At 38.3% G+C, this 25,565-nt stretch overlaps 1 protein-coding gene across 5 annotated transcripts in view; it reads right to left on the bottom strand.

The window, feature by feature from the left end:
- LOC124711167 (protein piccolo-like) overlaps positions 1 to 25,565 on the bottom strand; it is a 305,632-nt gene that overhangs the window by 50,411 nt on the left and 229,656 nt on the right. For all 5 annotated transcript variants that reach the window (XM_047241089.1, XM_047241087.1, XM_047241088.1 and 2 more), the window contains 5 exons: positions 23,423 to 23,568; positions 23,126 to 23,196; positions 22,890 to 23,006; positions 20,664 to 20,897; positions 17,400 to 17,524 (listed from right to left, as the gene is read on the bottom strand). In XM_047241089.1, coding sequence (XP_047097045.1) covers positions 17,400 to 17,524; positions 20,664 to 20,897; positions 22,890 to 23,006; positions 23,126 to 23,196; positions 23,423 to 23,568 — 693 coding nt within the window. The remainder of the gene's footprint in view (positions 1 to 17,399; positions 17,525 to 20,663; positions 20,898 to 22,889; positions 23,007 to 23,125; positions 23,197 to 23,422; positions 23,569 to 25,565) is intronic.

The raw sequence follows: 25,565 nt of genomic DNA, 5'->3' as shown, positions 1-25,565 counted from the left end.
CAAGCAACATGGACAAGCAAGAGAAGCACCGATAGACAAAAGACACCACTACAGCCGCAGCTGCTGCCAAGCCCCCAATAAGATGATAACGTTAAGTCGCCCTCTCTTAAAGGCAGTGGTAAAAGACCCCTTCATGAATAAAATGTCAAACTAAGTCAACCACTGAGGCACCATCTCTTAACGTCAGGGGTAGCTACTCAGGGAGAGTAAGAGCCCGCCGCAGTGTGGCTAGGTCGGGACAGTCCAGCAAAATATGGACCACTGTCAAATGCCAACCATGATGACAGTGGGGTGGGTCCTAGTAATGGAGGAGATTACCAGCCACAAATCGCCAATGTGGAGCAGGTAAAGGACAGTACAGTGCTTGTGAAAGGCTTGCATGGAGGACCGTAACAGATTCAGTCTCCTTTATCACCCTTAGTTTATATGGTGAAGTCAGAGTGAGCTATTCCATATGCCAGATCCCTAAACCTTGACGGCATAATACTGAATAGAGAAATGTTTCCAGAATATTGATCTCAAGAGTCAGCTTACCAATAGCCAGTTTGGCTCCATTACCAGCGAATTCATCCCCCAGGATCCCAACGTGGCCCGGGGTCCAGACGAAGGTCACTGGGCATTCACATTGTTCAAGGGCATACAAGGAATCCTGGATAGACATAATCAAGGGATGGCGAGGACTACGCTGGTCAGGAGCTTTCAAACTGCTCATGGAGTCGCTCCAGATGAGAAAGGCCTCACCGGTACAGGAACTGATATGGTCAAGAGCGGCAGAGATGGCTACCAAATCTGCAGTGAAAGCACTACTGCCATACAGCAAGGAACACAATTCAGCATGTCCTGCTTGAGTATAAGCAAAGCCTACATAACTGGCAAACATCGAGCTATCAAAACAGACTGCTGCTGAAACCGAAGGATGGAGAAAAATTGGTGGCGGAGGGTATTGGGACGAACTAAGTCTTTCAGACCATGTGACAGGTCAAGCAGAAACTGTGGCCGAGGGATGTACCACAGGATGCAGATCCGAGTGGGTCCGGAGGGGAGGCGGTAGAAGGAACAACAGTTCAGAGAAGAGGGGCCAGACACAGATTCCGATCACAATCCCTGGTCTGGGCTGCCATTGCGAGAGATGGATTTCCACGTTTCGGAAGAGGAGACTGCAGTACAGTTGCTAAGGGGAGCTTGGAACATTTGTAGAGCTTTTGCTGGCACCTGATCTGTAATGGAGGGACCACACCCTCCACGAGTAAGGCTGGTCACAGGGATGGTTTGAAAGGCTCCTGTCCCAAGTCAAACCCACAGTGGTTTATCTGACCCAGTATCCACAATGCCGAGGGCAGTGCTAAGCCATAAGCCAGACTCCCATAATCAAGACAGAACAGTGTCAGGGCTTTGTAAAGTCGCAGAAGGATAGTGCGATCTACAGACCAGCTGCTGTTATTCAGGCAACAAAGTCTGTTAAAGTGTAGCCAGCACTTTCGCTTAAGCTGGTGAAGATAATTGAAGAACAGTCCTAAAAAGTGACAAGTCTCCACCATACTGAGTAGCTGGTTGTTGAGTTAAAGGTTCTGGTTGTTGGTGTGTGGTGCTGTGTCAACAGAAGTGCATGACGTGAGTCTTGGTGGATAAAAACTGAAAGCCATGGGTCAGGGTCCATGTCTGCACTTTTCTTATTCGTATGGTGCCTTGCAGTCGACGTTCGGCAACGCCCACACTAGAGACAAAAGTCATCAGCATACGAGGAGGGTGATACTGAGTACTCCATAGCTGCTGCTAGACCATTGATGGCTACTAGAAAGCGAGGGACACTCATTGAAATGTACCACAATATATTTCAAATGCTATTCACACAATATGTCAATTGAATGGAATGGAGCATCAACTTTAAGGAGCCCCTGGAAGAAGGTTTTGACATTGATGGCAGTTGGGTTACGATGATGTCATCTTTAAAACGGGAAGTTAACCCATTTCTTCTGCTCTCACTAACACTATTGCAGATTTTGTGCCTTTGTCCATAAATCTTGTTTGCTTTGTTTTTGTGACATTACGAAGGTTGCACAGAGGCTTCCATTTTTTACCTATGATTAGGCACCTAAAAGTATATTTTTTCCAATGCACCTGCAGACAAATCCTCTGTGTGTCAAAATTTATTGATGATTAGGGAGCTTTTTGACTTAAATATTTGCTTTTGCAAAATCTTTGTCAGTTTTTTTCTGAACTGGAAGTTACTTGTTTTCTTCTTTTTGCTCTACTTAAGCTTCCAACAAATGAGAAACAACAGCATTTTCCTACCAATGAACAGAGTGGTTATCTGATTTATGCTGTTACTCGACATTATTTTTCTTTTTCCACCCAATTTGAAAATTACGAAATGGGCAGAATATCGATGTCGCCCTTTTGTGGCAATTCATAGCCTTCTGAGCTGTACTTGACAATGCTACAGATAAAACCGATAAAGTACTTAGTGCAGAAATAGAACTGAAAATAACTCCACTCATGCATTAGGGAAGACTTCCAGCATGGTTGAAATAGGTTGACAGAGTTTATTTTCCAGTCACTACAGTGCAGAGTTGGGCACTATGAAGTGGCAGTCGATCGAGAGCGTAAACAAATTGAGATGACCACAGGAACTACTGATCCCTTCTGGTCTTGTGAGGGTTGTGATTGAAGCCAATGACTGACCAGGATTTTCACACATTTCAAAATACGAAAGGTAAACAACGAGCAATACACAACACAAACTATTTGGTAAGGACTACAATGCAGTTGCCTGCATACATCTGCAGTGCCATAAAGGAGGACTCTAGCAGTAGCTGATCCAACCATAGCTCAAAACACCTAAATTACCACCATTAAAGTGTCTGCGTTCACTATGTTTACATGCAGGTCCCAAAACCAAATTTTGTAAATAGATTTCCCAATTCAGCTTCTGATTGGTCACAAACACTCCAGTATTGATTCTAGAAATATACATCTAATTGCCGCTATCAACATGCGCAACTGATTTTTGCTCACATGTCAATACGAAACCATTTTTTGAAACAGGTTGAGAATGGCAGGTTATGTCTTGTTAAAAACTTTTTGCTAATGGATGGACTAAGTATGAAGTTGTCTACACCTAACATTTCATCAAAGGGAACCAGCCATTGTGCTTACTAAATCGGTAACTGAAATAGCTTATTTCTATATGCAATATCTGATCGATTTTGAACTCCATTACAGCACTGAACATACAAACAAGACAGCAATAAAGATTTTTGTTTTCCGGAAGTTGAGTCACATGTGAACATGGTGATTTTACCAACTTTTTGACTTAAATTAGAAGATTATATATATGAGAAAGAAAACTGGCGTTCTACGGATCGGAGCGTGGAATGTCAGATCCCTTAATCGGACAAGTAGGTTAGAAAATTTAAAAATGGAAATGGATAGGTTGAAGTTAGATATAGTGGGAATTAGTGAAGTTCGGTGGCAGGAGGAACAAGACTTCTGGTCAGGTGACTACAGGGTTATAAACACAAAATCAAATAGGGGTAATGCAGGAGTAGGTTTAATAATGAATAGGAAAATAGGAATGCGGGTAAGCTACTACAAACAGCATAGTGAACGCATTATTGTGGCCAAGATAGATACGAAGCCCACACCTACTACAGTAGTACAAGTTTATATGCCAACTAGCTCTGCAGATGACGAAGAAATTGATGAAATGTATGATGAAATAAAAGAAATTATTCAGATTGTGAAGGGAGACGAAAATTTAATAGTCATGGGTGACTGGAATTCGAGTGTAGGAAAAGGGAGAGAAGGAAACATAGTAGGTGAATATGGATTGGGGGACAGAAATGAAAGAGGAAGCCGCCTGGTCGAATTTTGCACAGAGCACAACATAATCATAACTAACACTTGGTTTAAGAATCATGAAAGAAGGTTATATACATGGAAGAACCCTGGAGATACTAAAAGGTATCAGATAGATTATATAATGGTAAGACAGAGATTTAGGAACCAGGTTTTAAATTGTAAGACATTTCCAGGGGCAGATGTGGACTCTGACCACAATCTATTGGTTATGACCTGTAGATTAAAACTGAAGAAACTGCAAAAAGGTGGGAATTTAAGGAGATGGGACCTGGATAAACTAAAAGAACCAGAGGTTGTACAGAGATTCAGGGAGAGCATAAGGAAGCAATTGACAGGAATGGGGGAAATAAATACAGTAGAAGAAGAATGGGTAGCTTTGAGGGATGAAGTAGTGAAGGCAGCAGAGGATCAAGTAGGTAAAAAGACGAGGACTAGTAGAATACCTTGGGTAACAGAAGAAATATTGAATTTAATTGATGAAAGGAGAAAATATAAAAATGCAGTAAGTGAAACAGGCAAAAAGGAATACAAACGTCTCAAAAATGAGATCGACAGAAGTGCAAAATGGCTAAGCAGGGATGGCTAGAGGACAAATGTAAGGATGTAGAGGCCTATCTCACTAGGGGTAAGATAGATACCGCCTACAGGAAAATTAAAGAGACCTTTGGAGATAAGAGAACGACTTGTATGAATATCAAGAGCTCAGATGGAAACCCAGTTCTAAGCAAAGAAGGGAAAGCAGAAAGGTGGAAGGAGTATATAGAGTGTCTATACAAGGGCGATGTACTTGAGGACAATATTATGGAAATGGAAGAGGATGTAGATGAAGATGAAATGGGAGATATGATACTGCGTGAAGAGTTTGACAGAGCACTGAAAGACCTGAGTCGAAACAAGGCCCCCGGAGTAGACAATATTCCATTGGAACTACTGACGGCAGTGGGAGAGCCAGTCCTGACAAAACTCTACCATCTGGTGAGCAAGATGTATGAAACAGGCGAAATACCCTCAGACTTTAAGAAGAATATAATAATTCCAATCCCAAAGAAAGCAGGTGTTGACAGATGTGAAAATTACCGAACTATCAGCTTAATATGTCACAGCTGCAAAATACTAACACGAATTCTTTACAGACGAATGGAAAAACTAGTAGAAGCCAACCTCGGGGAAGATCAGTTTGGATTCCGTAGAAACACTGGAACACGTGAGGCAATACTGACCTTACGACTTATCTTAGAAGAAAGATTAAGGAAAGGCAAACCTACGTTTCTAGCATTTGTAGACTTAGAGAAAGCTTTTGACAATGTTGACTGGAATACTCTCTTTCAAATTCTAAAGGTGGCAGGGATAAAATACAGGGAGCGAAAGGCTATTTACAATTTGTACAGAAACCAGATGGCAGTTATAAGAGTTGAGGGACATGAAAGGGAAGCAGTGGTTGGGAAGGGAGTAAGACAGGGTTGTAGCCTCTCCCCGATGTTGTTCAATCTGTATATTGAGCAAGCAGTAATGGAAACAAAAGAAAAATTCGGAGTAGGTATTAAAATTCATGGAGAAGAAATAAAAACTTTGAGGTTCGCCGATGACATTGTAATTCTGTCAGAGACAGCAAAGGACTTGGAAGAGCAGTTGAATGGAATGGACAGTGTCTTGAAAGGAGGATATAAGATGAACATCAACAAAAGCAAAACAAGGATAATGGAATGTAGTAGAATTAAATCGGGTGATGTTGAGGGTATTAGATTAGGAAATGAGACACTTAAAGTAGTAAAGGAGTTTTGTTATTTGGGAAGCAAAATAACTGATGATGGTCGAAGTAGAGAGGATATAAAATGTAGGCTGGCAATGGCAAGGAAAGCGTTTCTGAAGAAGAGGAATTTGTTAACATCCAGTATTGATTTAAGTGTCAGGAAGTCATTTCTGAAAGTATTCGTATGGAGTGTAGCCACGTATGGAAGTGAAACATGGACGATAAATAGTTTGGACAAGAAGAGAATAGAAGCTTTCGAAATATGGTGCTACAGAAGAATGCTGAAGGTTAGATGGGTAGATCACATAACTAATGAGGAAGTATTGAATAGGATTGGGGAGAAGAGAAGTTTGTGGCACAACTTGACCAGAAGAAGGGATCGGTTGGTAGGACATGTTCTGAGGCATCAAGGGATCACCAATTTAGTATTGGAGGGCAGCGTGGAGGGTAAAAATCGTAGAGGGAGACCAAGAGATGAATACACTAAGCAGATTCAGAAGGATGTAGGTTGCAGTAGGTACTGGGAGATGAAGAAACTTGCACAGGACAGGGTAGCATGGAGAGCTGCATCAAACCAGTCTCAGGACTGAAGACCACCACAACAACAACAACAACAACAACAACAACCTTGCAAGTATGAAGTGCAAGAAGAATGACTGTTTGAATGACTGTGCGTGCAGTAATTTTTGTTATATATATAAAAAAACAAAGATGAGGTGACTTACCGAACGAAAGCGCTGGCAGGTCGATAGACACACAAACAAACACAAACATACACACAAAATTCAAGCTTTCGCAACAAACTGTTGCCTCATCAGGAAAGAGGGAAGGAGAGGGAAAGACGAAAGGAAGTGGGTTTTAAGGGAGAGGGTAAGGAGTCAATCCAATCCAATATGTCTGCTTGTGTCTGTATGTGTGGATGTATATGTGCGTGTGTTCGAGTGTATACCTGTCCTTTTTTGCCCCCTAAGGTAAGTCTTTCCGCTCCCGGGATTGGAATGACTCCTTACCCTCTCCCTTAAAACCCACTTCCTTTCGTCTTTCCCTCTTTCCTGATGAAGCAACAGTTTGTTGCGAAAGCTTGAATTTTGTGTGTATGTTTGTGTGTCTATCGACCTGCCAGCGCTTTCGTTCGGTAAGTCACCTCATCTTTGTTTTTTATTTATATATATATATATATATACAAAGTTTCCTTGTTCTAAGATGCTAGGCTCTACTGTTGAGTCCAGGATGTATAAGCAGACAGGGAAGGGGGGGGGGGATCACAGATTTTTCCCGTATCTCCCGGTTAAAGACACATTTCACATTTTCTCCCGGGCGAAAATACACTTTTTCCACGCTAAATGACAATATACTTTCCCTCGAAACTGTAAAACTTATCCTTTGAATTGATATGGTTTTATACAGCAGTGCAGAATTTCCCGGCATTTTTGAAAATGAAACTCGGGGGAGGGGACATTTTAGAAAGATCTTTGATGTGCAGCAACATGTACGCTGCATATTTTCGTATCACGAAAGTATAAATTTGAATTCCAACAACAGGAAAAGTTCATGGTTTAAATTAATATACATAGTGTTGCTACAAGAAAAGCAAAGCTTTCGCATATAATATTTGTCTCTAAGATTAATAAGCTTCAAGAGAAGCTAAGCTTTCACATATAATGTGGATCTGTTTAGCTCAAATGGTTCGAATGGCTCGAAGCATTATGGGACTTAACATCTGAGGTCATCAGTCCCCTAGACTTAGAACTACTTAAACCTAACTAACCTAACGGCATCACACACATCCATGCCCAAGCCAGGATTTGAACCTGCAACCGTAGCAGCAGCGCGGTTTTGGACTGAAGCGCCTAGAACCGCTTGGCCAAAGTGATCGGCTGATCTGTTTAGCGCATGTTACACTTTAAGATACATCACACAAACACACCAGTAAAATTTTTAATACCAACATAAATCTCTGATCTTCTGGGCTCAAAATTCTTCTAACTGGTGCATCATCAAAGAGCTGATTTTCAAAAGAGAGCAAACACTCTGTGATTTAAGAAATTCATCGTACATTATCGCACATAGTTTGTATTGCGTAAAAGGAAATTTACTTTGAAAATAATAATTCTCAATATTTTCCCGCGACCTGTTAGAAATAGATTCATTTCAGCAGTTACCAGAGAGTGCCAGATAAGAGGTGTCACCGCGCTTGTGCAGTTATGGTGACGTAGGAAGCCCATATGTTCGTACGTGTAAAACATTAAAAGATCTTACATTATGTCATGAAAGAAACAAGACATCAGAGGATACTCCAAGAGTGTCGGAATTTCGTGAACCATACTAAAATGCATAGTTTGCCTTACAGTGCACATTCGTGTGTCCAGATTCGCGATGATGTAGGCCTTGACCTGATATGAAGCTTTTCATTGTGGTTTTCGAGACGTAAATTTTCTTGGAGTAATGCCATATGTGCTAGAAGATGAAAACGTGCACTTGAAATGCAGCAAACATTTGAAACTAGCCAATAGTGTGAAATTAAACACTTCGTTTCAAATAAATTCACTGCCTCAGCACGAAAGCTTAATAAAAGCCAAATTTCTTTAGCAAACCGACAAAAATAACTTTATTGTTCTGCAAGGCGATTAATGCTTGACTATCAGAAAGGTTGAAATAAAATCTGAAACTAGTAACATATTTTAGCCTTCCGTAATTATGGGAATGTATTTTAATTCTCTTGATAACTCCCAGCCACAGAAATCCGTCTCGTTTTCATTTGACGTGAGAGAAGTAAACGAAGAGGAAACAGAAAAATCGCTAAATGTAAACACGGGTCACATGGAGACTACACCCCCCACTGTAACTCTGACTGCTCTGCGCATCAGAACATCAAAAATTAAAACGAAATCGGCTTTTCAAAAATAAGTTCATTTTGTAGCACACATCTTTCTGAAGAGTCTGATACACAAAACATATATCTTTGAGGAAATGTAAGACATTATTTGGTCTTAAGTGTGCAGTGCAGTGCCACACCTCTTCAAACAATATTCTTAGACCGCACATCACTGTATTTTGCTCTGTGGAACTCAAATCTGTTTCAGGACAGTGGAAATTAAAATGTCCTGTAGTGCCTCTCCTGCTCCCAGTCAGCCAGTTTGACATCCTGCCACCCCCCCCCCCCCCCTTTTTCTTTTAACTTGCTCTTCTGTGTGACATAAAATTAAATATAGGATACCTAAAACCAGTAAAGACAAGAGGCAGGCAAGACAGTACACATTTCTTCAATCCTTAGGTCCTAGCGATTTTTCTCTCTAATCTTGCTACAGCTTTACATGGCATGCTTCCCTTCTGCGAAAGAATTATTACTTTATAAAAGGTCGTCAAACATTTTGCTACATGAAAAATAGAAATGTCGTCTAATACTGAAAAAACTGTTAATACAAATAGTACCCAAGACTGCTGTGGTTTCTCGATCTGATTAAGTCTATTTTGTCACTGTGAGCTGGATAAAACAAAAGAGGCCTTTCTAATATTGCAGCAATTTTAACACACACCAAATAAGCGAGACTGTTTTGGCAATAATGATCATTTTTATAATATGACAGAATATAATTCATGAAGTACCAATACGAAATACCTATTTGGCCCACTACAAGCAGAAAGCTTTATGTTAGGAAATAGTTTCACATTTCATTCATATACTCAGGTTTCTCATGTGCGAGACCGAAAAGTAGTAGTACGAATTTTTGTATAAATTTGGAATCGTCATATTCTACCATAATTTGTGTGATGTCCCCGTTTCTTCTCCTTCATTGTTCTAACAAACAGTCTTATCACTAATTCTGTAACCATTCCTACCACTGTCAAAACTCAGTCTCCAGTTAACTTCACTAACCCTGCCACATTTACCGGTTTAGTTATCCAGCGATTATTCTCCAGTTAGGCGTTATTGCGTGTTTGTACAATGAGTTTTCCCAGAATGGAACTTAACCGGCTGCGCACGTGTGTGGCAGCTTGGGCGCTCCAGTAAAATTTTTCTGGGTACCATGTGGCTAGTTGCTGCTACTGCTGCTTACACAGCTAACAGCCACATTTCTGCAGCCAGAATTGGGAGAAGGTACTACTCATAGGCGACTCAATTGCGTGTGTGCATGAGGCAGCTCGTAACTGATTAAATGAGTCAAATGTAAACAGTTGTGACGTCAAGCTCATCGGAGGAAATTTGTTGCTATGAAGCTTTGCCTAGTCTTCCGAAAGCCTTTGACACATTTTGCTGTTGGCAGACGCTTGTACGAGCACTGTGTCATTTTATACGGCACATCTCCTTTGCAATTTAAGTTTTTTTTTTCGTTTTTCTCTCTCGTTCATGTTTTAATGCTGCAGTATTATTCTGCAGTAGCGGGATACAGTAATATTCTTTGTCAGAGTATGGTTCTTACCAGTCAAATTACAAAAATTTAACTGAAAACTAAAACAACGAAAATTTCCCGGAATTCTAAAAAATTCCTGGGTTTTTCCTGGTTGTCCTGGGTCGTATACATCCTGTGAGTCCCATGCTGCATTACACGGCATGTACAGAAACCATTCAACAACTCCCAATTGACGTGGCACCAAAGCATCAAGTCAACTGATACATCATTGCTTTCATGCACTTTCTGTTTTATAACACATTCTTATGCATATTATCTTTCCAAAATGGAGGTTCACCAAACGATATGCTATACCAGTAGCTATAAGTCTGTTACATTTTTGGCATTTACATGAAGATATTTTCATTTCAAACTGTATCTGATAAAATAGTTTGTCTGCATGCAATTCTCTACGAAACACCACTTATTAGCCAATTTCGTGTTATCACACTCTGAGGCAGTATTTCCATCTATATTAACTTTTATCACAAACCTGGTTCCTGCTGTTCTTCAACAAAAGAAAAGGAAAAATGATTTATGTTTTATAATACAGTGGAACCACATATAGAGAGCATAATTTGTTCCAGAACCTTACTCACAGTGCAAAACACCAATGAAGCAAAACAATTTGCCCATACAAATTAATGTAAAATACGATAATGCGTTCCATGCAGAAAACGTACTAAAAGTCTAAACTTATTCATGCCATTTCTTCAAAGAAATTGTACACAGAGTATTATGTATTTTATTATCATGATGCATAACTAATTCTTTTTTACTACGAAGCTATCTACAGTCATTTGTTTCTGCCAATGCTTCAACACATGGCAAAAATGTGACACATCATTATCATCAAATAAATTTGTAGTGTACGTAGGGGGTTGGATTGATTTGGGGGAGGTAATCGGTCTCATCGGATTAGGGAAGGATGGGGAAGAAAGTCGGCCATGCCCTTTTGAAGAACCATCCCGACATTTGCCTGAAGTGATTTAGGGAAATCACGGAAAATCTAAATCAGGCTGGCTGGATGCAGGATTGAACAATAGTCCTACGAAATGCGAGTCCTGTCTGCTAACCACTGTGCCACCTTGCTCGGTGTAGCGTGCGTAGCCATTGCTTTATTGCGGTGATGATTTTCAATGTATGTTGCAACTGATTCCCATGCTTTCAGCCTTTCCCTTATTACACCAGAAGATGGCTGCTTTGCTGTTTCCTCCCCCTCCCCCTCCTCCTCTGAACTCTTCTTCACAACTTTCAGCTGTGAAAAACACTGCAACTCCATAAGCTCTCTGTTGGTCATTTCTTGGCTGTGTTCTAACACAAGCTCATTGACACCATTGTTATCTACTTATAGTCCCATGCTCTTGACCAAAAGAACAATCTCGTTGACTACAGGCTCCAAAGGTATCAACTCAAACGCCTCACCCGAGTCACATTCAACAATGCACTCTGATCAAAGCTTCTTCCAAGCAGAAATGAGAATTGTCTTGGTAACCCCATCTCATGCCTTTTCGATCATCTTGATGCAGGCAATAATGTTGAAGTGATATTTCCAAAACACTCTGAGCGCGAGACTGGTAGATTCAGTCAACTGAAAGCAATACTTGAAAGAGTGCTTTAGTGTAGAGCTTCTTAAAGTCAGAAATAATCTGCTCGTCCACGGGCTGGAGTAATGGAGTGGCGTTGGAAGGCAGAAATTGGATCCTGATGAATTGAAATTCTTCAAGGAGGTGGTCTTGTAAGTGCTGTCCATAACAAGCAAGGCATGGAATGGCAGACATATCTCGAGCAAATGTTTTTTCACTGAAGGGCCAAACACTTCACTGATACAATCACAAAAAAGATCACACATCACTCAAGTGTTGTTACTGGACTTTCACATCACATTTAACCTGTTGTTCTGGACTTAACACTTCTTGAAGACTCGTGGAGTTTCTGAAATGATAAACAAGCAGCAGTTTAATTTTCACATCGCCACTTGCATTGGCACAGAGTAACAGTGTGAGAAGGTCTTTCGTTGGCTTGTGACCAGGCAATGCATTCTGCTCTCCTGTTATACAGGTACACTTCAGCATCTTTTTCCAAAATAGACCCATCTCATCACAGTCAAAAACCTGTTGCGGCAGATAACCCTCAGACTCTATGAGCATCTTTATGTTGCTGATGACGTTCTCTGCTGCCTTTGTGTCGGAGCTGGCTGCTTTGCCATGCCTCACAATGCTGTGGATGTTGGTTCTTCTCTTAAACTTCTCGAACCACCCGTGGCTTCCTTTAAAAACTTTTTCCACTGCTGATAATCCTGGCATGGTAAGGAGCAACCTTTTGACATCATCCAAAACACATAACTTGTTTAGATACTCTACACACTACCTTTGAAGCCTCTATGTCCTAAATCTTGTCCTTTTTCTTGACGATAATTCAAATAGTTGATGTATACAGATAGTGTGCATGCTAAATCAGCAACGCTCACACCATGTTCGCATTTCTCAGTGATTATGTTTCATTTATAAAGTCATTTTCTTTCTCTTATGGTCAGAAGATTTCTATGAAGGTTATTAAAATCTGTTTACAAAAAATAAAAAGTTGTTCATATTGTTGAATGTTTCCCCTGAAGTGCGAACGGCTGATGAATGATGTCACACTAAACTGTTGTCACTCATTATGCTAAACATCACTCAATAAGCAGGTCCTTTTTGCAATCTGTTTTGCTCGTTATGTGAATTGTGCATTATGGTTGATGCCCGTTAAGCAAGGTCCCACTGTATCTGGAGAAAGAAAAACACTGCACTGGGTCTCACATGCTATACAAAAAAGTCAACATCCTGGTCGACTGACTGACTGACTGACTGACTGACTGACTCACTCACTCACTCACTCACTCACTCACTCACGCACCCACGCACCCACCCATACACCCAATCTCACTTATTACCCAGTACAAATCACTAACGATACACACTTTAACTTTGCAGAGGGGGTTGGTCTTATACTGTAAGTGTCACCAAGAAAGGATTTTTCAAAATTCCACCCTTAGGGCATGAAATAGAAGATTTTTATTTTAATACGTCGCTATTCACACAATTTTGAAGCTATGCCTATGAAAATCAGTATTTGGTTTCTCGCGTAGTGAATCATATAATTATTTTCTTTTCTTATATATAAGCTATATGGAAACTGAATGGGTTACAGACCTCGTCAAACGTAAATTAACGAGTTGTTTTGTGGTAAGGATAAGTTTTTGATACATATTTGTACGAAACAAAATAAGAAATACGCTGTTTAATTTATTAATTTCTGTATTCTCACCCTTTTGTTTCAATAAGTGGTACTGTACAGTTGTGTGCTTGGATCCATCGTACCAGCATTGTTAAAAATGTGTATTTCAACCGTACATTAAAAGTGTTTATAAAATTATTAGAAAAGCAAAATTTATTTGCACATTTAAGATGACCACTCCTAGCTGTTCATCATTTCACTTGGCACCGTGACAGAACTTATGCGATATTCGGAGGAGCGATCCTGCATTGACGTCATCACAATCAAGACTTAGCACAATGGAATTAATGTGAAGCAGTATGTAACGCATATTATGAATACTGACCTCGAATATATTGATACTCAAGGTCTGTTGATATTGCTATCAGGTAAAGTTCACCCAGGATTGTGTACAGATTCATAAATTACCTTCATATTTCTTTCAACTATTCTTTCCCATCGATTTTTCCAATTATTCAAGCAGTTTAAATTTTAAATGCGAACCATATTCTGAAATAGTGTCTTGTTTCTCCACTAGGCAGTGCCACAAGTTCCTCCAAAAATCGTAACACAACACACACACAAATGTAATACTAACTAATGTAAATCCACCCGATGATGGAGGTTTAAACCTTCGAAACGTGTTGTGGAAATAAATAAAACGGTGACTGGTAACAGTAAACTTGTTGTTTCATTTAATATTCAAGCAGTTATTAATTAATTTCCATCTCCCCAGATTGACTCAGTTAGAAATAAAGAAATACATGTTTCAGCATTTCTTGAAATTTAACCCTAAAGAAGTAAAACAGTGAGCGAAAGCTTTTTATTAATAAATTGTTAAAGATCTACTAAACTATTTTTAAAGTTTGAGCTATGAAAATTGGTATTTGACTTCTCAGTTAGAAATAAAAAAATACATGTTTCAGTATTTTTGGAAATTTAATCCCTAAGAGGTTGTTTTATAAAATATTTCATTATGAAAGCACTTTTAAAGCTATACAATATTATGGGAAGGAAAGTTGCTACTCACCATATAGTGGAGATGCTGAGTCGCAGATAGGCACTATAAAAAGACTCTCACAATTAAAGCTTTCAGCCATTAAGGCCTTCGTAAACAATACACACACATACGTACTCACACACACTCATGCAAATGAAACTCACACAAACGACTGCAGTCTCAGGTCTGAGACTGCAATTAGATACGTGAGTGCGTATGTATGTCTACTGTTGACGAAGTACTTAATGGCCAAAAGCTTTGATTGTGATAGTCTTTTTTGTTGTGGCAATCCGAGACTCAGCATCTCCACTGTATGGTGAGTAGCAACTTTCCTTCTCATGATATTGTTACATTCCATCCTGGATTTTCCATTGTTTGACTTTTAAAACTAAATCTATGAAAATTTGTATTTGGCTTCTCCATTAGAAATAAAAAAATACACGTTACACTATATCTGGATACTCAATCTGTAAGGGGAAGAAACGAGGGGAGGGATGAAATGTTTTATGAAAATATTTAATTGCAAAAGCATTTTTAAAGTTATATCTATTATAATTGGTATTTATTTGGCTTCTCAGTTAGAAATAAAAAATGTTTCGCCATTTCTGGAAATTCAACTCCTAAGGGGGCAAAATAGGGCCTGAATAATTCACTGATTCATTATCATCTGGCCATATGGCAAATGATATAATATTTAAATCTGGAGAGCGTGCGGATGTTACACCATTGGCATCATTTAAGAAGGGACTGTGCAAAATTACACTCCTAAGTGTGTGACATAAGAGATCTATGGCTTTCTGAAAACGTCACTATTAAGGCAATTTTGAAGCTATTATTTAAAAATTTTTGAAAGTAAATCTACAAAAATTAGTATTTCACTTCTATGGAAATATCACCACAAGAATGCAAAAAGCATGATCAACAAAAGCCTAGGACTCCAGCTATCAGATATGCTTTTTGGTCAGAAGTACATTCGACAAAGACCATGCTTCTATGACCTTATTTAGCATTAAAAGTTTGGAGCTGTTACAATTTGTGAACATAAAAATTTGATTACAAAAAAATGCCACTGTGTAGAACGTACAGTCTAAGTAAGCAAAGCAGCAGGTGCTAAGCTAGTAAGGGTTTAAACAGATAAAACAATTTTCATTAAAAAATAGTATTTCACAGTAAAAATGTGAGCTTCTTTAAAGGAAAATAGAGTTTTTATGCCATTTGGTATGTAATATGAAAACAAAAGCTGTTTGATTTGTCTTTAAGTATGTATTTTGTTGGGCAAATCCTGATGTTTCGAAATGCTGGGAAAAACACTTTACACTTTACCTATTCTCTCATTTCTCAGTACTGTGGAAAACTAAGAATACAACCATTGTAAGGAATATCCATTACAAATTTTATTTAGGACATTAGCAAAATAGGGAACAATTTTCTCATTTCCATGTAGTTTTGCATCATCAGTTTTGCGGAAAGGTGTGAACTGCAGAGGTAGCCAAGGCAAAGATGAAACTTCCTGGCAGATTAAAACTAAGTGCCAGATCAAGACTCAACCTTGGAACATTTGCCTTTCATGGTCAAGTTCTGTTCTTCAAAAAGTAAAGGTCCCAGGTTCGAGTTCCAGTCTGACACATAGTTTTAATCTGCCAGGAAGTTCCGTATTAGCGCGTGCGCGTGCCCACACACACACACACACACACACACACACACACACACACACACACACACACACTGTTGCAGAATGAAAATTTTTTTCTGGAAAAATTCTCAGGCTGTGGCTAAGCCGTGTCTCAATATCCTTTCTTCCAGGATTACTAGTCCCACAAGTTTTGCAGGAGAGCTTCTATGAAGTTTGGAAGGTAGGAGATTACGTACTGGGGGCAGTAAAGCTGTGAGGACAAGTTATGGGTCATGCTTGGGTAGCTCAGTTGGTAGAGTACTTGCTTCCGAAAGGCAAAGATCCCAAGTTCAAGTTTTCAAGTCTCGGTCTAGCACATAGTAATCTAACAGGAAGTTTCATATCAGCACACATTCCGCTGTTGAGTGAGAATTTCATTCAGGATTCCCAAAGTTACTTCTAATTGGTGTTAGAACACGCACTAGTGTTCTTTCATTAGTTTCTGCAGTACAGTGGCGGTCTCTTGAAGAAATGTGTAGTTACGAAGGTTGCTTTAATCAAAAAGCATTCTCAATGCTGAAGTTACTGACCAAACCACGTGAGTACAATACATCGATATGGACTACAAGTGCTGGCTGGAGACAATTTCCGAAAGCACTGAGTCACTACTAGATCTCAAACATAACTTTACCACAAAACTGATTTCCATGCTTCTTTCATTTGTAGTGGAATATTCCTGGCACTAACTGATCCAATTTTCTCATCACAATACTTTACCAGTATGCGTATTTGTAGGTATGTAATAAAAGGAAAACATTATTTTCATTCATCAAATGTATTTGCTATTTTCGTCATTATATGTTTAGAACATTAATATGTGACACTGAAAACTGTTTGATTCACATTAACTTTACATGAAATAATTTACTTCTGTCAGCAGAATTAACATTTTATCAAGCTGTGTTTGACCATTAGAAGTTAAGGTAATGTCATACTTTATACGACTACTACAGATCGCAGAGAGTAATTTCTACTTCAAGAAACACAGTTTCAATAAACTCAAATTTTATTCAGCCCTACAGCTGGTGCACATCTGTTGCTTCATGTGTCTCAAACTTGCTGATGGTTTGCAGAATAAAACTTTCAAGATTTCCTTCAGTGTAGTGTATGAGAGTAAGTAGTAGAGGTAAGTGGCAAGTGATACGCGTCACATAAACATAGTGCACCATAAAATGATTTTTTAAAACATCAACTTGCATCCTTTAGAGTATAGTAAAACTCCTAATAGTACTATTCGGTAATATATAAATTAAGAAAGAAATTCGTAACTGAATTTCACCAATGAATAATAATGGAAGGGAAAAGGGGGGGAAAAAAAACCTTGTAGATACTAATTTTGTATTTAAATAGTGAATGTGTTTCTGTGTTACATATAAGATCAGGGAGGCTATTTCTTAGTAGTAATATTTTCCATTTTCTCTCTCTCATGCTTGTACACACATGCCTTAGTGTATGCAACAGCTAACTCACCAATACTTTTCTGAGTGACTGCCTTTCGACGTGTTTTTGGGAGCTCTTTTACTGGAGTGTTGTCACACATTCGCACACAGCCATTTAAACCAGGAAAACAAATAATTGCTAGGAACCAATGACAGCTGCAACAAAAAGGTTTTAACTCGCAACAACCACACACAACAAATGTGCTTAATGAAATGTAAGTATAAATCAATTTTATTTTTAAGAAAATTACTGTGTAAATTTTCAGTAAGTGCCACTAATTTCTTACAGCAATCTAACAGACACGAGCTGCATCCAATATGGAATCTACGTTTGCATGAGATCAAAGCTCATGATGCACATATTAAAAATCATGACACTGACATACCAGGTATATAACAAAGTTTCTAAATATTTCTTAACAATGCTACCCACCAATATCTTTGCCTTTCAGCAACATGTTAGAAACTGACTTCTGATTTTTGTTACCAGGAGAAGAGCTTCTACTACCTTTTATTGTGCACTGCTCATGCTTTTTTGATACAGAATTTTCCATCAAAGGTACATGTTAACCAGCTGCTATGTTTATGTAAATGAATTTTGTTTTCCACTTCTTGAAAGTAACTGCAAGGCTTTTTTTCTCTTCCATTCCTTATAAAACTGCTTCACTGTATTTCTCATCAGTCCAGACGGACTAAACTTATGTTCTCCACTGTCAGAGTCCTACAATATTTCTTCTCTGAAATCAACTGTATCGAACAATCTACCAAACAGCACAACAGCAATGACAGTATTTCACCATTCCACATAACATGTGAGTAACTGGTATCATCTAGAGCCTCAGTTTACACATATACATATAGAGTCACCAGTTATTTGGTCTGTGCGTAGGATGTATGACATGAATTGTGTGAACTGTGATCTGCCTCCACCAAGTATAGGATTTCGTTTAGGCTATCACACAATTTTCACATGTAGAACATGGCACAAAACTTAGCAACCATTTACAATACTCTGCATAATTTAATCGACAATATCATAATTAAGAAAATAAGTTATGAGATGAACAAAGGACAATCCAGCTGGCAATATTAGCATTACTGAACCAGTTTCTTAATTTCACTAGTGCAGAATGAAGCACACTGTCATAATCACAACCCTGTATGTCTCAGCAGGTGTTTACCTATTTGAAATTTTTTTACTCCAAATATTCTCATCAGGATGAAAAGAAAGTGATAATTATGTCAAAATATGGATGACAGAAAGAGTAAAAGCAAAATTTCTAGGTATAATTTAAGTAAAATAGTCACAGTCACACAATGTGCACAAGTGTCATGAGAAGTGGAACAACCTTCGTAACTATAGATGAGATTTATAATCTAAAATGTTGCTTGAAAACAGAGAGGACATTGAAAAAGAATTGAGAATGTTGATAATTTCTGGTACAATATTTCTTTTGTATGTTCCATTACTTCCCTACACGGTAAGTATCACTAAAATCAATAAGGTGGAAAATAGTGTTACTGAATGCCTAGAAGATTCATCTCATTCTTGACGTTCTGTCCTGAGTGCGTATCTATTTAAGAACACCTTCTTTCAACTATTCAGAGTACCTGTATTGGCAATGGACTGGAACAGAACCAACTTTCTTTCCCGGATGAAAGTGTGTTTGCCAGTAAAAGTTTGTGGACGTTAAAAATATGGGTTAAAGTCAAAACTGCAGATATTAGACTTACACCTCTTTACTCATCGTGCACATCTATGGATTCACTCATTATGCACCGATTAAGCTGAGCACTTAAGGATATATATTTCCACAGTGCTTTGGAGAAGAAACTGGCCATTTAAACACCAAAACAGTAATAACTGCTGGCTATTAACTAAATCTCTATTTCAGAATTAATTGATTGATCTCTTGGAGAGGAGAGAATGGCATTTAAGAAGAAGGGAAGAGAAAAGTAACAAAATGATTTTCAGCAGTTCAGGGAAGGAAAATTACTCCTGTACACTAAATGTCATTTAATTGAAGTATCCCGATAGACTTACAACTGCACAGCACAAATCATCAACATTCAGCATCTAATGCAGCACACCTTATCACTCTAGAACAGTGTTTTATTGCTTTTGAAAATTAACAACAATGATTTCTGCTTCAGTGGACGTTGTCAATTAATATTTTGCAGGTTGAAATTAGATATACCTGTAAACGAAACACTACTGCCAGTAATTTAAATGTAATCTTTGTTCTTCCACGATCCCTTTATCTGTTGTTATCAACAAAGCCCTACTACAATTTAGCAGGAATACTATTTGTTGTTAGTCTTGCTACTTTATTAATAATTTTTGTGGAATTTAAAATTCTAAATGAGTAGTCCTTCCAATGGAAGCACACAGGAAAACAGCCACACCAAAAGTGACAAAAGTTATCATTTAGAACTCCAGGTCGTGCGAGGTGACTAATAAGGTCTCTTTCAATCTACCTCAGAAATGTGCATCAGTAAATTTAGAATTTTTAAAACCAAATCTTAATAAATGCCATTTGAAATTTCGATTCTGATCACTTCTAGATGTGGGAAAGGTAATGAATGACCAATTTCATCCCCTAGATTGCTCTATCATAACTACACTCTCCCTCCAGCTCAAGAATCATAATAGAAATAACTTCATAACAACTTTTTGATACTCCTAGTGTCAGAGAAACCAGAACAAGTCAGTGTGTGTGATGAGCGCATACCTTTAAATAAATAAATAAAATATTGTATTATTAAAATATCGATGCTGAGTACCTATATTAATTTCTGAAAATTAAAACGTTATGGCTCCTTTGTCTTTAACGTTTAAGCCATTAATTCATTTTATACTAGTGGCAGCAATTTAAATGTCCAGCAGCCAGAAGAATACAGAATTATAATAAAATCTGTTTCATGCTAAATCTGAAAATGTTGTTATAAAATGCGAAATGTGTCTCCACTGCAGCTAAGAAATTCATGGTCATCTGAAACATACTACTTCACTTAAAGCACAATGTGCACCATTTGGAGTGTGAGATACTGCAAAAACTTAACTGGGCACGATTAACATTATTTGCATATTTGTCGGCAGAAGCAGTATAACCTGTCATTAACGTATAAGAGTGATACATTTTCTACAGTGAAACTATTTTACATTTATTGGGGTAGTAACCAATTTTACTGATAACTATTCTGACACAACCGGAGAATATAGTGGCAACAAGTACACAACACAGATTGTCACTCACGGAACTCTACCGCCAAACCACGATGTCAGAATACTTACTGTTCATTTATTGGTATTATGATGAAATCTTTTTCGAAAATGTTAACGTGTTTTGTCCAGCCTTTCACACGACTGTGCCTCTTCTCTGCAGCAGACAACTTTGGATCGTCTTCAATTGGATGTGGGCGCTTTGAAACTTTAGCAGGCCGCGTTGTTAAGCGTTTGTAGAAAAAAGAGCTAAATACATGTGTGCGAGCCTGATCTTCTGGAGTCAATGAAGAGAGAGTTAGGAACCTGCAAAAAAAAAAAAAAAATAAATAAATAAATAAATAAATAAATAAATAAATTTTTTTACACAGCTTGTCAATTGTAATGAATATGGAACGATCACACTCGGGTAATACAACAACGTAGTAAATAGAGAGATACTGTATTCAAAACAACAGTACAATTACGTGTGTGCATGCATACTCTAGAGCTCTGAAGAATGAATCGTCCTACAGCCCACATAGTTCCCAGTATTATTTATGTGCCTCTGGGAAATGGGTTTGTTATGCCTTAGCATTTCACCTTGTGCACGGCATGCATGTACAGAACCTGTGAATACTATGTTGCAAAACTATCCAATGTGATCACGGTAAGAGATGATAGCTATCTGGTTCACATGGCTGTATCTGACCACTCACCTTTGTTCACAGCGTTGACTTAACAGAGTACATCAATGACTGTACATGTGCCTGTGTCAATAAACCATCACCATCTGCTCTGGGTTCCACGAGTGGCACACACATCACTGCATCAGCTTCCACTGTCCAGAAATCACATACAGCCCACAATGAAATGGGTATGTGAACTCTGACTCAAGTACTGACCAACTAATGATATTGTTTTAATGCAAGTCTAGCTTCAACTTTTACTATACAGATAGCTGTATGGCATCATGGAGACTGTCGAGTCTGGTTTACACTGGAGCAAACAGCACACTGAGAACTTCGTGTAAACAGTAGACAAGCAAGAGCGAACAGCAGTCAGTCATGTTCAATTTGCATTCGCTGGTGCTCATTCATGTTCCGCTGGTTGTCAGTCTTTCAGTAAACCATTCAAGGAAGTTTATGTCCCCTCTGCTTTGACACCTGTAGTACAAAGAAAATTTGTTTGCTGTTTAGTGTATGAACCAAGTCCGTTGATGACTGATCTCAAGCTCCACTAGCCTCTGCCCCACATCCATCTCCGCTCTCTTCCCCAGTACCCTAACTTCACTCCCCCTGTATTCACACCCCCCTCCTCCTCCTCCTCCTACGTTTTCTCCACCTGCCCCCCCCCCCTCCTGATCCTCTCCTTTACATCACTTTGCACAGCACCCAACTCCCCCTGCCTGTGGTCAGAATGACCTCTCTGCTGTCATATTCAAATCATGCGCACCTGTTGTGTCTTCCTCCGAACCATTATCCACCTTCCCCAACTCTCTCCCCCCTAAAACCTCTCACCTCCTCTTCCTCGCTAGCCCACTTCAGCACACAACTCCTTGCCACTGTTTAGCAGTAGTGCTGGCACAATGTAGCTGCGCAAGTTTGTAATGTGTATTCCATTAGCTGTGGTGAAGGATTTGTTCGAAGACAATGGTCCTAAATACAGTCTCAGGTATATTTTGCACATAAGTTATAACACAGGTACATATTTTCGAAATGGGATTTTTTTAGATCCTACAAAGGTGTCATTACAGAAAGCAGCTGTAAGAAATGCAAAATCAACAGGATACCTGCGGAAGTACCTCAGCTAATAAAGGGAAGATTCCAATATTAGTTCCACTACTGAATACCTAGTATACTTCATATGACAGGCAGAGAAATATTTGACAACCAAGTGAATCTGAGTTGTATGCCAGACTGAGACTTGAGACTGGTCACTTACCTTCTGCAACACTGTGCAGTCTATGAATGTTGCACAGACTGCCAAGGTTTCAGCCTGTCACTTGTTTCTCTCGTCACATTCAAGTCACTACTTTACACACTGATTTAATTGGTCAAAAATTTCCATCACAAGCGGGTGATATGCTAAATATATTCCACCCGAAACTCTACTGCTGTTTATGAGAGGGTTTCATCAAGTAAGCAAGTGTTCATGAAGTACTGCATCTCAAAACTGTGTTCATTAAAATGAGATAGGCAAATAAGAGACACTTAGTGGTAAATTGTGGGAGAAATCCACAAGAAAGTTAATTCAACTCCAGATTACTTCTTTGATAAGTAATACATTTCAAACTGTATGCAACAATATGCTACTTACTTTAAGTAGAAGTCTATTATTACATCATTCAGAAACTGGTCTTCACCCAAACAAGCATAATCTTCTGTATTTATTGGTATTCCTCCTTTCGCAGGTGGAGGTGGATAAATTATGATTCTACAGTAAGAAAAAATGAAACTGTTAGTACATGAAGACCTTCAAGAGAGATTAAAATATACAAATCTTTAGAACTAATGTAAATATTTTAACTCGTCACAACAGGAGAAAGCACTTACGTTTGTATTTCATTCTTTATTCTTACGGAATTTGATGATCCACCGCTTGTTTTCTTTATCAGACTTTGAATCTGGAAGCAAAATAGAAATCATCATATTGTTTGTGTTTCATTTGAAAACATGTACACTGTAAGATGGTTTAATAAATTTATGTCCGTTCTGTAAATGAAAGGTAAGATCACAAAAATCTGCAATACTGCTGCTTCATACATAAGCAAAAAAGAAAGAAGGTTTATTTGTAAATACTATTAGAATTACTCACTACATAGCCAACACACTTCTACTGTCAACACAAACCTCTCTCGGAGAAGCACGAACTAGAAGTTCATTCGCTTCCTTGTTATCGAGCTCACTAAGAATACCTTCAAAAATGTTTTTAAGGGCCACTTTGCTCTCTTCTGATATTCTTTCTGGCAGCAACGTAATTCGTCTCTGAGTATCATCTGCAAAAGGACAAACGATTACTTTAACATGGTAAATGTTCAGCATAACAAACAAAACACAACAAGCAAAACACAAGCTTAAACTAAGAGGTGGAATACCTACTTTATAATGGCAGTCCATTGCCATGATGGAACATAGGGCTGCATCCTAAGTAAACAACAGAAGTGACAGACAGCGTGTAACACCTGGATACATGACACTCCAACTAAAAATGGCAATATTGAGTGATATGTTCATGCGAGCTGCCTTCGAGTGACTATCTCCTGCTACGAGATGGCGACTAGAGTAGATCAGCCATTTCCAAACAACATTTCTCATAAACCATAGAATATTGTGACTTGATAGTAAGGCAACAAATTTAGCTTTATTCAGGAAAATAGGGCGATAAAGGAAAGCTGTGTAATAAATTTACAAAGAGGAATCTTCATGAAGAATTTTATAAATTATATCAACTATATTCATCATAATACACATTCTTTGAATATATGCAGATAAGCAGATTCATCAGCCAATAAGAACGAAAAATGACTGCCTAACGTCAGCTCAAAAAAAATGAGTGACTCCCCCATGAAGGTTCAGAGGTTTAGTGGTAGTGTCTTTGGTTAGTAACCTGAACTGTTGTGGGTGCCGCATTTACACCCGACTACTATTTACATTTTAAGTGACTCATCTACAATCCTATCACCTGTTCTACATACTACGTTTTAACCAAACTCTTTGCACTGCATCTCAAAGTATATTTTTAAGGTTTTATCAAGTACTTGATTTTTAAGTGAATACGCACCTATCCCAGGGTATCACACACATTAAATTCATAATAAAACTCACTGAACAATCATGAAATTTGACTGATATTTGATTGTTGGGAATGTAATTCATCAGTAATCAATGCTAAGCCAAGTCTTTCAATTAATGCAAATAGTCTGCATAAACAAACACACACAATTTTTGATAGAAAAAAGAAAAAGAAAAAAAGTTAAATGTTTTTCAAAATGCTTTGTCTAAAAGTAAGAAATAAAGTAGATTAGAGAGACATTTGAAGCATCTCATTAGCTGTACAAGATTTCGAACATCATTCAAAGGCATGTCAAATGTTTCTCTAATGTATTTTAATTCTTTTAGACAAACCATTTCACAAAAATTTTGAACTATGGAACACCACACACACACACACACACACACACACACACACACACACACACACACACACACACACACACACACACACACACACGTGTATGTGTGTTGCCTACTTCCATAAAAGGCTCATTTTCTGACTGTCTTTTTGTTGAGCCTGCCTGCAACTCAGCTTCTCCGCTATATGGTGAGTAGCAACTATCCTTTTCACAAAATATTTGACTGATTTCATTTTCTCTTTTTTAAAATTATTTTATTCAGAAAGCATGATCTTACTAATCCTATTTGCCTTCCTAGTGGCTTAAGTTCCGAAAATGATATAATTTTAGTACTTTATTCGAAGAAATTCTTTTTTACAGTTATATATCTCACCAATGTCTTTTCATGCACAAAATAGAAGAAGACATGAACTTTTTGACACTTCATTTATATAGCTAGCTGCAGCTGTTCTTGAAATACTTCAATTTCCCCTCAACTCTCTAAGTATTCCTTAATTACCTCGATAACTTTCCAATAATTCGATGTTTATTTGCAAAACTAGACCTCACACTGGTGAATATGATACCCCACTTGCCCAATTTCCACACTTCATTTTGCTATGAAAATTTGGATATAAACCCACAGTGGCATTTGGAGTGAGTCTTGTTTTCACTGCACTCAAACACTGACCAAAACATTTTGAGCATTAATCATACAACAAAATAAGTTCTCTGTGTGTGCTGTCATTTGTAAGAAACCTCATTTCAGTATTTTGAACAGTTTATAAAATATGACAATTTTTACACTCACACAATTCCCTACACGCAGGTAATGGAATTGGGTACACTGTGTGCATCCTGCCCGCCGGACATAAAAACAA

Source organism: Schistocerca piceifrons, chromosome 8 (assembly GCF_021461385.2).
Source record: "Schistocerca piceifrons isolate TAMUIC-IGC-003096 chromosome 8, iqSchPice1.1, whole genome shotgun sequence".
Classification (NCBI taxonomy): Eukaryota; Metazoa; Arthropoda; class Insecta; order Orthoptera; family Acrididae; genus Schistocerca; species Schistocerca piceifrons.
This window is presented reverse-complemented; position numbering and strand designations above follow the sequence as displayed.